The sequence below is a fragment of the Orycteropus afer genome, unplaced genomic scaffold (assembly GCF_000298275.1).
Source record: "Orycteropus afer afer isolate SDZICR_OR568_19922 unplaced genomic scaffold, OryAfe1.0 scaffold00047, whole genome shotgun sequence".
Classification (NCBI taxonomy): Eukaryota; Metazoa; Chordata; class Mammalia; order Tubulidentata; family Orycteropodidae; genus Orycteropus; species Orycteropus afer.
The window spans coordinates 934154-947034 of NW_006921634.1; the positions used below are offsets into that span (position 1 = coordinate 934154).

The 12881-nt window shown below is 38.1% G+C and overlaps 1 protein-coding gene across 1 annotated transcript in view; it reads left to right on the forward strand.

The window, feature by feature from the left end:
* LOC103194636 (N-acetylated-alpha-linked acidic dipeptidase 2) overlaps positions 1-12881 on the forward strand; it is a 64212-nt gene that overhangs the window by 9069 nt on the left and 42262 nt on the right. The window contains exons 4-6 of the mRNA XM_007938051.2: positions 4351-4452; positions 5132-5257; positions 7181-7367. Of these exons, the coding sequence (XP_007936242.1) occupies positions 4351-4452; positions 5132-5257; positions 7181-7367 (415 nt within the window). The remainder of the gene's footprint in view (positions 1-4350; positions 4453-5131; positions 5258-7180; positions 7368-12881) is intronic.

Sequence of the window (12881 nt, forward strand, 5' to 3'; positions counted from 1 at the left end):
TTATTCCTTTTGATGGTATCCCACATGAACCTTAGGCTTTCTTCATTTTGTTTTGATCTTTTTTCTGATTTATCCCTTTCCAAAGATGTGTTCAGGTATTTGCCTTCAATCTCACTAATTCTGTCTTTCATTGATTCAATTCTGCTTCTTTGCTCATTCAATGGCTTATCTATTTCTGAGAATTTAGTATTAATCTTCTGGATTTCTGTATGTAGATTTTGTATCATTTCTAATTTTTCATTTATTTTGCCATTTGGTTCTTGTATTGTCTTTTGAAATTGTTGTACGGTTTTCTCTGTGTTTTCTTCAATTTTGTCAGTGTTTTCCTTGATCTGCCTCTCAATTCATTAAAGATACCTAAATATAATTCTTTTGAATTCCTTATCAAGGAGTTCCAATGCTGTGTCTTCCTCAGGGATGTGTTTTGGGTCTGTATCCTGGTCCCTTGTTTCTCCTGCTTTATCTTGCTTCTCTATGTGGAGTGTGATGCTCTGTTGTCTCTGAGGCATTGTGACTTTTTTCGTGTGTGATTTGGGTGAAAATGTACAGAGCAAATTCACTTTCCATACAGCAGTTCACATATACTTTGTCTCATGACATTGACCATAATTCACCACAGTGCAATAGCTCCCACTTCCTCCCAACAGTCATCTCTTCCCTGTGATTGTGACATTTTTGGGTTTATATTTAATTGGCGATTGTATGTTAGAGTGACTTGCCCATGATTTTCATTTTCTTTGTATATTATCTATATAAGCAGGGTACTGTGCTCCTCTATTTACTAGTTGACAGCACTTACACTCTCACCACCTGTCTCTTTTCCTGTTGTCAGCCTCTCATAAGTCCCTGCTGACCTTGGCAAACAGAGCCTATTTTTAGGTCCCTGGAATCCGAATGAGAATGCTATTACTTTCAAATCCAAAATGGTTGCCACTTGTAAAGATTCAAAATGGCTGTGCCCTTGGTCACTTTAAATATCCAAAATGGCCACCGCTTGTAAACATTCAAAATGGCTGCATCTTCGATCACTTTAAATATTTAAAATGGCTGCCGCACATAAACAATCAAAATGGCTGTGCCCTCCAGACAGCGGAAAGTCAACAGCTCAGTTCATCTCCTTCCTTGGTGTTTCCCTTCCTAGTCATAGGTCACCAGTGCAGTTGTCCTTGCAGCCCTTGGTGACCAGGGCTGATCTTTAGGTCTATCATCAGGTCCCGACACTACTTGGAAATATTCAGGCTGTTGGTCCCATCAGAGTAGGTGACAGTCTGCAGCTCTGACTGTCTCTGTACTCACTGTTTTCGTTAAGGTTTTTCCACTAGTTGGTGCCTAATCCACTTCTGTATAGTCCCTTTCAAAGCTCAGGGCTCCAGGATTATCTTCTGTATACCTGTCAATTGGTTTTTATTTTCTTTGTTGAAGAGGGTCTGTGTCACTTGTCTGCCTATTCCTCTGTCTTACTGGAAGTGATACCCTCACTTTGGATATGCTGGCACAAATTTAGGGTTGTCCCATTACTCCTTTAGGATACCAGTCACAATCTCAGGGGCTTCCTCACTCTCTCACTTGGGACCTGCTGGCTTCCACTCCTCCCTTAGATTCAAGAATTTGCTGGAACAACTCACTGAATTCAGGAAAATGCTATACTTGTAATTACAATTGTATTGTAGGAAGAAAAGGATGCAGATGAAGAGATGCATAGGGTGAAGTCTTAGAGAGTTCTCAACTTGGAGCTTCCATGTCCCAAACAGGGCTGTGCTACCCTCCCACATGCATAGATGTCTTTCACTAATCAGGAAGTCCATGGAGCTTCTTAGTCTAGACACTTTATTGGTGTCTAATTATGTAGTTATGATTAATTGAATCTTGTTCCCTCTACTCCTTGCCCCCACCAGGGTCTGCTAATATCACAAAGTGGTCTTTTGGGGCTCCCATTTTCCCCTCATTAGTACAAATTCTTAGGTGTGTGGAGTCCTCTTAGATAACAAAGACAATCTCAATTACTCCAGGAAATTATAAAAAGTTAGAGTTATCTCTCAAGAACCTAGGGCAAAAATCAAGTTTTTTGAGTCAAGTTAAGTTATTCACCCCACAAGTATGAATAACCAAAAAAATAAAAATAAAAACCGAACTCACTGCCACCAAGTAAATTCCAACTCATAGTTAACCCTATTGGGTTTCCAGGGCAATAAATATTTATGGAAGCATTTGGCCTTTTCTTTCTTCTGTGGAGTGGCTGGTGGGTTCAAACCACTGAACTTCTGGTTAGCAGCCAAATGCCTTAAACACTACACCACCAGAGCTCCTTACAAGTATGAATTGGGCTTTTTCTACACAGAAAAGTGTTGCTTAGCCCACCCTGGGAGTCAAAGAGTATTGTCTAAAAGTCATGATATATGTAAAAGCAAGGTAAGAGAATTGTAGGCAGAACAGAAAATATTGCAAAGGTTTGGATACATACACTGGTCTGGTTTAGTATTGGGGATCTTAAAGATTTTCAGAATTTCTAGAATGTAAAATACAAAGTGGGCCATCATAAGAGATAACACCTATAGATGTGTTTTGGGGACAGAAGTCCTACTATGCTGTCCTCAGGAACTTACACTTCAACTTCAAGCCATGGAAACCATTGACAAATCCTATGCAATAGAAGGAAATAATTAGAGTGGGATTTTAGATAGATTTGGGTTATCTGTTGATTAGATCTAGACTAGGCAAGGAGTCAAAGTTGAAGTCCTCATGCAATATATTGTCTGAGTAAAAGATGATGCAGTTCTCAATTAAAATGGTGTCTTAGTTGTCTTGTGCTGCCATAACAGAAATACCACATGTAGGTGACTTTAACAACCAGAAACTTATTTTCTCACAGTTTAGGAGATTAGAAATCTGAATTCAGAATGCTGGCTTTATGGGAAGGCTTTCTCTCTGTCAGCTCAGAGGAAGAGCCTTATCTCTTCAGCTTGTTTCCTGGTTCCTTGAAGATTTCCATGTGACTTAGCATCAATCTTCTTCCATTTCTGCACTGCCAGCTTGTTTAATCTGTTTTTATATCTTAAAAGAGATTGACTCACACTTCTTGGTCACAGCCAGCTACCCAGAGGGAGCGAGTAGTTGAACCTGTGGACTTGGGATCATAGTCGCAGGGGACATCAAGCTCAATTGGCATAACATACTACATAAAACATTGTTCCACCTCCTACTTTGGTGAGTAGCTACTGTGATCTGAAAAGGTTGCAAGCAACCATCTAGAAGCAACGATGGGTCTCTCCTTGTCCAGAGCAAAGAAGAGTGAAGAAAACCAAAGATTCATGGAAACAATTAGTCCTCATGACCAGTACACTATGCGATCCTCAGCCTATATGACTATGAGACCAGAAGAACTACATGGTGCCTGGCTACCACTGTCAACCACTCAGAGGGGGATCTGTGGAAGAGATCCTGGATAGAGACGGAGAACAACGTGAAACAAAACTCAAAATCATTTGGGAAAAAAAAGGGGGGGTGGACCAGGTTTGCTGGTCTTATAGAGCCTGGTGGAACCATTGAGACTATAGCCCCTAGCTGCCCTTCAGGTCTGGAATTGAACCCACACCTGTGGCTTCCAGCCAAACAAAAGACAGGCATATGAGTTGAACATGTACTTGAGGTAGATACACTCCTTGGAGAGAACAATCATGGGAGAAAGAAGGGCTGTTTATGCACAGGGAGATGGTTCAGGGGACAGGAGTACATGTAGGGATGGACACAGGGAAGAGGTAACTATCGGGAGGAAGTGGAAGGGGAGCTGTTACATTGGGGTAAATTGTAGTCGATGTCATGAGACAATGTGTGTGTGAACTGTTGTATGGAAAGTGAATTTGCTTTGTAAACTTTCACCCAAACCACAATTAAAAAAGAAATTTTAAAAAAAGGGATTGACTCAATATATACCCTACACAAAACCTACTTTATTATCATAACAAAGACAACCTATTCCCAAATGGGAATGATCACAGGCATAGATATTAGGATTTACAATATATATATTGGGGGGATAGAATTCAATCCATAACATATGTTAACTAGAATGAGGAAGGGGGATGGTTCTGAGAATTAGTTAGGAAGCAGTATTAGCAGGACTTGATTAGTGATTGACTGGAGTATAGAGATGAAGATAAAGTTATGGGTTATTCTTTGGTATCTGATATGGGTGGTTAGTTAGAGATATTGTTAGTAGGGGTCAGGAATGTAGAAGCAGGCTAGAGGCAGAAAATGATAAATTTGATAATTATATAATGATAGATTAGAAATTACTCTTTAATAATTAGCTGGAATCATTCTTTCCAATTGATGTGTTTCAATTCTTGCTAGATTTTCAAAACATCGTACCTTGAGCTGACACCAGATGGATATGAGAATGTTACAAATATTGTACCACCATATAATGCTTTCTCTCCACAAGGCTCACCAGAGGTAAAATAAAGCTAACTTTTATTCAAGTCTTTAAACCTTCCTTTAATACATAAAACCTCTGTAAAAGGCTAAAACCAAGGGGATTAAAAGACTCATAGCTGCTAATCCATAGTTTGAGATTCAGCGATGGGTCTCCCCTCTCGCTAACCCATGAAAAACAAACAGAAAAAAAAAAATGAATGAAATAAACAAAAGACCTTGATGAAGCAGATGCCACTCTTCAAAATGACAGAGAAACTACTGAATAGTATTTGAATTCAAAAAGGACGATCAATGTTTTTTTTACAATCATCTTTCCTCTGCTCGTAATCTTGACTTGATTTTATAGATTACACAACGGAAGTTCTTAAATGACATTATTAGACACTACCATATTTGGAATTCTTAAAATGGCTTTTATGTATTCTATATCCTGAGTCTCAGTATATACTGATGATTTCTTCAAAACAGATACTATTTAAAACATGTTTTGGACATTGTCATTTTTTTAAAATTTGGAGGATGTTGAAAAATTCCCTAAAGACTTCTCCAGTATTACAATGGGTTGGTTTATTAAGCATTAATCAGGAAAGACAACTTTTGATGATGCAATTTTGTGGAACCAGTTTATTCTTTGGTTTTCTCTTTAATGATAGCAGCATTATGTGGGGTTTTTTCTTCTTCCTTTACTTTCCTACAGGGAGATCTTATATATGTCAATTATGCTCGCACTGAAGATTTTTTCAAACTAGAAAGAGATATGAACATCAACTGTACTGGAAAGATTGTGATTGCAAGATATGGAAAAATCTTCAGAGGAAATAAAGTAATGTGTTATTTGTTTTCCTAGAGGGGAGGAGATAGGATATATTTACCCTATAAATGTAAATGATCAGCTTGAATCCTGGTTTCCAGAATTGTGTTCAAAATATTGCTCTTGCATTTGTTACAGTTTTTCTGTGCAGAAAACCTGTTTTTATGTTACTTCACATATCTAGAAAGGGATATTAGGCTTAATTTTTTTTTTATTTAAAAAATAATACTTATTTTTCATTTTATTGAAGGAAATAGAAGTTTATAAACTAAAAAAATGTAGTGTTTCTCTGCATTACTCAGTCATAATCATTTGATAGATATTTCCAGACTTATTCTATGAAACAGAAATATCTTGATCTATACATTATATAGGAGCTCTGGTAGCATAGTGCCTAAGGCACTTGACTGCTCACCAGAAGGCTGGCGGTTCAAGCCCACCAGCCACTCCTCGGAAGGAAGGTTGGGCAATCCTACTTCCGTAGTGATACTGCCTCGGAAACTCAAGGAGGGGTCGCTATGAGTCGGGGCCCACTCGATGGCAAACAACAACAACAACAACAACATACATTATATATATATATATATATATATATATATAATATATAAAATATTTTTAACAAAGAATAGCCTTACAATATATGTTGTGCCACTTGCTTTTTTCACTTAGCAATAATTTATGGGTATTCTTCCATGTTAGAATATTGAGAGTTTATAATGTATTGGTTAAGAAGATAGGATTCTAGATTCATAGCAACTGGGCTCTGGTCTAGTCTGAATTCCCCTATTCTCTATATTTTTGACTATGGGCAAGTTATTTAACTTCTCTCTGCCAGTGTTTCCTCATATATAAAATGGAAATCTAATAATAGTGCCAATCACATAGAGACTTGATTAGAATTAATTAACATTTGAAGGCACTTAGCATAGTGAATGTTATATACTGATTTTTATGTAACTGTTTATTAAACAAATACCTTATTGTTTTAAATGGCTTCATATTATTTTGCAGAACTGATAAACAATTTATCCAGTCAGTCCCTTGTTTATGGACACTTTCTCAAATTTATTACACTTACAAATAATTCTGTAAACATGTTTACCCTTACATAATTGCACATTTTGTGTGAAGATTTTTATAGTATGGATTCTTCAAAGTGGGCTACGTTAATCATAGTGTATGATCTTTCAGAATTGATGGGGATTATCAAATTGCCCTCAGAAAAAGTTGTGAGAGATTATATGCCCAGTTTTAGAAGAGAGCTTTCTGCATATTGTAATGTGTTCTAGTGAAGTGATACAAATGCCACTTTTGCTACAATATTTCTGATAATGAAGACTTCAGTATCTCACAAGGTAGATTTTTCTATTCCTTTAGACCATTTTGGCTATTAGAAATATGTTTACAAAAACACTGTAATTATTTGCATTCTGAACTGTTTTGCATTGTATTTCCAATCAATTTAGTCCAGAAACAAAATAATTGAGTGCCTACTCTGTCATGTGCCTGATTTTGGAGTGGAGTGGCTAAAATTGAATATGACGTGGTCTCTGTTTAAAAAAAAAAACAAAAAAACAACCAAAACTCAGTCCAGTCTAGTTGGACATACACATATTTTAGAAAATTCTATAAAAAACTATGACTTATCCTGCAATAGAAATATATACAAAATATGGAAGTAATACAAAGAAGGGAAATATTAATTTTACATATTGAGGGCAATAGGAATGTTTCATAAACAAGTTAATATTTGAATAGAGTTGTGTAGAGTAAATGGAAGTTTATTAGATATGCCAGAGGGAAATTGTTCAAGACAAAGAGCACTTAATATGTAATGGTGTAATTGAAAAAGCAGTATGTAAATTCCTTAAAATACTAAATGGATTTTTTTCTTAGATGAATAAGCCAATCATTTGCTATTTCTGTATTTTGCAGGTGAAAAATGCCATGTTAGCAGGAGCTATAGGAATCATCTTGTACTCAGATCCAGCTGACTATGCTGCCCCTGGGGTACAGTCATATCCCAAAGGATGGAACCTTCCTGGAACGGGAGCTCAGAGAGGGAATGTGTTAAATTTGAATGGTGCTGGTGACCCACTTACTCCAGGCTATCCAGCTAAAGGTAATGGATGAGCTTGTAATGGTCCACCCATTTTTTACAAAAATTCTACTTGCCCTTATAAATTGGATAAAACTAAGCATATGCAAAATAGCATTAACTAAAATTATGTATAGTTTTAGTACTTTGGATTATTATTGCTAAGAATTAAAGAAGCATTACCCATTTATTACTGAAGTTTTAAACTTTCGGGAGGTGTGGTCATGGGAAAAGGAAGGTCAATTAATATCTTCTCCTTTTAGTAGGGTGTTATGTTGTTGTTAGGCACTGCCAAGTGAGTTCAATCTTACAGTGATCTATGTACAAGAGAACGAACCATCTGTGCCATCTTCACAATTGTTGCTATGTTTGAGCCCAGTTGTAGTGACTGTGCGTTCTGGTTACCTAGTGCCGCTCTGACGAGAATATACTACAAATGGGATGGCTTAAACAAACAGTTTATTCTCTTACAGTTCAGGGGTCTAGAAGTCCGAGTTCAAAGTGTCAGCTGCTACGGGCTGGGTGAAATTCCCTCGACCTTGGGCTTCAGCTCTGCCTTCAGCTCCCGGCCCACTGAAGCTAGGGCCTTTTTTTCACTCAGACAGCTGCTGGCTGCTGAGACTGACAAGCCAAAGGTTGACAAGTATAAAGACACAACCCCAATGTTTCCAAACCATATGGCAGGCCATTAATTCAAGTCCATTGAAAGTCCCACGGTAGGCAGAGTATGGCAGGCTGCTGAACAACGACACAGCTATATGCAGGGTTCAAGCGTGCCATAACCTAGAGATCATTTCCAAAGTTGCTTCTTATATATGGGAAGGAGACCACATACCCAAAGCAGCTACTCAGCTGCTCCAATAGATTCCACCATGTAGTTAATTACCAATCTCACCATGGGGAAGAACTACATCCAGCTGCCCAGCCACTCAACCAGGCCCAGCCGAGTTGACACACAAAGTTAACCACCGTGCTGTGTCAATCCATCTCATTGAAGATCTTCCTCTTTGTTGCTGATCTTTTTTTATGAAGTATGATTTTCTCTAGGGATTGGTCCCTTGTGATAACATGTCCAAAGTATGTGAGATGAGGTCTTGCCACTTCTAAAGGACATTCTGGCTGGCTGTACTTCTTCCAAGACAGATTTGTTTGTTCTTCTGGCAGTCCACAGTATATTCAATATTCTTTTCCAACACCATAATTCAAAGGCATTAATTTTTCTTTGATCTTCCATATTCATTGTCCAGCTTTCACATGCATATGAGTCAATTGAAAATGCCATGGCTTGGGTCAATTGCCTCTTAGTCCTCAGAGTAACATTTTTGCTTTTTAACACTGTAAAGAAGTCTTTTGCAGCAGATTTACCCAGAGCACTATGTCTTTTAGTAGAGGTGCAGAAACACTGCTCCTCATATTCAAGGTAATATTGCTCTTCTCAACTAGAGTTTAGGTTTTCTGAATTATTACCCAATCATTTTACCCTCCAAATTGTACATTTTTATTTTGAACAATACCAATGAGTTTATTTTTTTAACCAGTGTTATTGAAATTGTAAAATTTGATAGGTCTTGACATGTGAAGTCAGTGCCACAATTAAGATAATGAATATATTCATTACACGAAAAATTTCCTCTTTGTAATTCCTTCCTGCCAAACCCTTTTGTACCTCCACCCCATTCCTAGGCCACCACTGATCTGCTTTCTGGTCAGCATAATTGTGGTAATTCAGGTTACTTGTCAACTTGTTTGTGCTTGGTTTAGAGTGGCTGGGCAGCTGGATGCAGTTATTCCTCATGATGAGTTGGCAAACAGCTCAGTGGTGTAATCTACTGGAGCAGCTGAGTAGCTGCCTTGGGGATGTGGTCTGCTTCCAGCATATAAGGAGAAGTGTTGAGAAAGGTTTCTGAGCTTTTGGGCATGCTTGGATCCTGTGTGTAGCTGAGTCTTCGTTTAGCAGCCTGCCATGTTTCCTGCCAATCTTGGGACTATCTCTGGACTTGATTTAGTGGCCTGCCGTGTTGTTTGGTAATATTAGGACCATGCCATTTTTATGTGTCATCCTAGGGCTTGTTAGCCTCACCAGCCAGCAGCTGCCTGAGTAAAGAGACACCTCTAGCTCCACTGGGTTGGGAGGAAAAGGCAGAGCTAAAGTCCAAGGTCAAGGGGCTTTCACTCAGCCCCTAGAGCTTGGCACTTTGAACTTGGACTTCTAGCCTCCAAAACTGTAAGAATAAACGTCTGTTTGTTAAAGTCACCTATTTGTGGTATTTTCTGTTAGAGCAGCATAAAGCAACCAAAACAATAATTATTCTGAGATCTACCCATGTTGTTATATATGTGTAGTATAGTAAATTACATGGTATGTCTTTTCTAGCCATAAGTCTTTGTAAACTCTGTGGTGGAATTTGCTGTGAGCAACTGACTAGCTCCTGATTATCCACCTGGGATATTTCTGTTGGGAGCAGCATGAAGTAATTTTCTGGGAAGTTCGCTCTCTCCCTCAGGAGTGTAGAACTCTGATGTTGGGATCAGTTGGTTTGGGCCACTCTGCCAGGCTGAAAAGGAGCCCTCCTAGAGGCAGAAGGAGTCTCTCTGACTGCTGGCTGAGAGACACCCGCTGCTGAGAGAGAGATGCAAGAGACATGCGCTGCTGAGAGAGAGAGACTGCTGTCTGCTAAGTGTGATGGCTGGCTGCAAGAGACTGAGTGCGTTTCTGAACTTGAATTGTAGCCTGTTGCTTCCCTAATAAACCCCATAATTTGAGTTCTGTGTGGCCACTGCAGTGAATTATCGAACCCAGAAGAGAGGCGGTGGGTGCTCCGGGAGGAATGGTTACTGTAAGGGTTGGTGTAAGGGCTGGAGGGAGGCAGCATGTCTGGCCTAGCAGGTATAGGCCTTGGGCTACTTACTGATGGTGATTCTGCCTTCCTCTTGTGGGTTAGAGAAGGTTAGAAAATGCAGCCTACCTGCTCCTTTGGCAATATGTTAAAGGTTAATTTTTTTTTTTTCTAAGTAGAATTGCATTGTGTGGATATACCACAATTTATCTATTCACTTGTTGATGGATATTTGCTTTGTTTTCAGTTTGGAAAGCTATTATGAACAATTGTATTCAAGTCTTTTCACAGAGATTTGCTTTTATTTCTCTTTGGTGAATACTTAGAGTAGGATGCTGCATAATATGGTAAATATTTGTTTTACTTTTAAAGAAACTTTTAAATTGTCTTGCAAACTGGTGACACCATTTTATATTCTCATCAGCAATATATTAATGTTCTAGTTGCCATATTCTTGCCAACATTTAGTACTATCAGTCTTTTTAACTTCATATTCTAATTGGTATACAGTGTTATCTCGTGATTTTAATTTGCATTTTCCTCTAACAATGTCAAGTAAATTTCATGTGGTTATTTGCTATTTGAATATCTTCTCTGGTAAAGTATCTGTTCAAATCTTTTGCCTATTTTGTAATTATATTGTTTTCTTATTTTGAATTTAAGAGTACTTTATATAATCTGAATTCTATTCTTCTATCAGATATGTAACTTGCAAATATTTTCCCCCAGTCTGTTGTCGTTTCATCCTCTTACCAGTGTCTTTTGAAGAGCATAAGCCCTTAACTCTGATGAAATCCAATTTATGAATTTTTTCTTTTTATGGATCATACTGTTGGTGTTATATTTAAAAGATCTTTGCTTATTTCAAGGTATTAAAGATTTTCTCCCATGTTTTCCTTTATAAGTTGTATAGTTTTTGGATTTACCTTTAGGTCCATGGCCCATTTTGGATTAATTTGTGTTGTTGTTGTTATGTGCTGTTGAGTCAGACCTGACTCATAGCAACCCCTCCTTGGGTTTCTGAGGCAGTATCACTATGAAAGTAGATTGCCCAACCTTCCTTTCAAGGAGTGGCTGGTGCATTTGAACCGCCAGCCTTCTGGTTAGCAGTCAAGTGCCTTAGGCACTATACTACACAATTTATGGATTAAAGTTATTATTTGCATGTGCATATCCAATTTTTCCAGTACCATTTGTCAAAAAGACTGTCTCTTCTCCCCTGAATTGCTTTTGCAACTTTGTTAAAAACCAGTAGACCACATATGTGTGGATCTACTTCTGTATTCCCTATTCTTTTCCATTAATCTGTCTGCATGGACATAATACCACAGTGACTTGATTACAGTAACTTCATAAAATTTCTTTATATCAGGTTATGTAGGTCCTCCAAATTACAGTTCTTCATTTTCAATGGTTACACACTTAGCTGCAAATGAGAATGTTGGTTGGTCAAAGACACCAGCTGTTCCTCAAGAGAAAGATGTGGCAGTCTGCATCTGTAAAGATTATGGTTTTGGAAACCCTATGGGGCAGTTCTGCCCTGTCCTTTAGCATTGCTATGAAGTGGAATCCACTTGGTTTGGTTTTTTGGTTTGTTTTTCCATATGAATTTTTTTTTTAAATAATTTTTTGTTGTTGTGATTTGTGTGAAAGTTACACAGCAAATTGATTTTCCATTAATCATTCATTCATACACATTTTTTTTGTGACATTGATTGCAATCCCTGCATTGTAACAGCACTCTTTCCACTTCTTCCTTGTCCTTACCATTTTCCTTCATCCTTTCCTATCCTGCCTTCTGAGCTTTATCCCTGGGCAAATGCTGCCATTTTGATCTCTTATGGTTGATTTTTCTAATGAGAGTGTACCTTCTGGCCTATAGTTTGGCTGAAAGTTGAGCCAAGGGGATGAATTCAGTTCCAGTTTGAAGAGTTTCTAAGAGGAGCTCTAGTAGTGTAGTGCCTAAGGCATTTGACTGCTAACCAGAAGGCTGGTGGTTAAAACCCACCAGCCACCCCTCATAAAGAAGATAGATAGGGTAATCTACTCCCATAGAGATACCACCTCAGAAACCCAAGGAGAGGTTGCTGTGAGTCGGAATCGACTCAACAGTGAGTGAGGACTTCCAAATACAATGTCGAATAGAAGTAGAGATAGAGAGCATCCTTGTCTGGTTCCTGTTTGCAAGGGGAATGGTTTCAGTCTCTCTCCATTGAGAATAATGTTGGCAGTTGGTTTTTCATAAATGCCCTTTATTATGTTGAGGAATGTCCCTTCTATTCCTATTTTGATGAGAGTTTTGATCAGGAATATGTGTTGGATTTTATCAAATGCCTTTTCTGCATCAATTGATATGATCATGTGGTTCTTTTCCTTTGTTTTATTTATGTGATGGATGATGTTGATTGTTTTTCTAATGTTGAACCATTGGCTAGGATTTTGTTGAAGATTTTTGCATCTATATTCATGAGGGATATTGGTCTGTAAATTTCCTTTTTAGTGATGTCTTTGTCTGCTTTTGGTAACAAAGTTATACTTGTTTCATAAAATGAATTTGGGAGGATTCCATCTGTTCTGGTTACCTAGTGCTGCTCTGACAAGAAATATACCACAAATGGGATGGCCTTAACAAACAGGAGTTTATTCTTACAATTTGGAGGCTTTAAGTTCAAGTCCAAAGTGCCAAGCTGTAGGGGCTGGG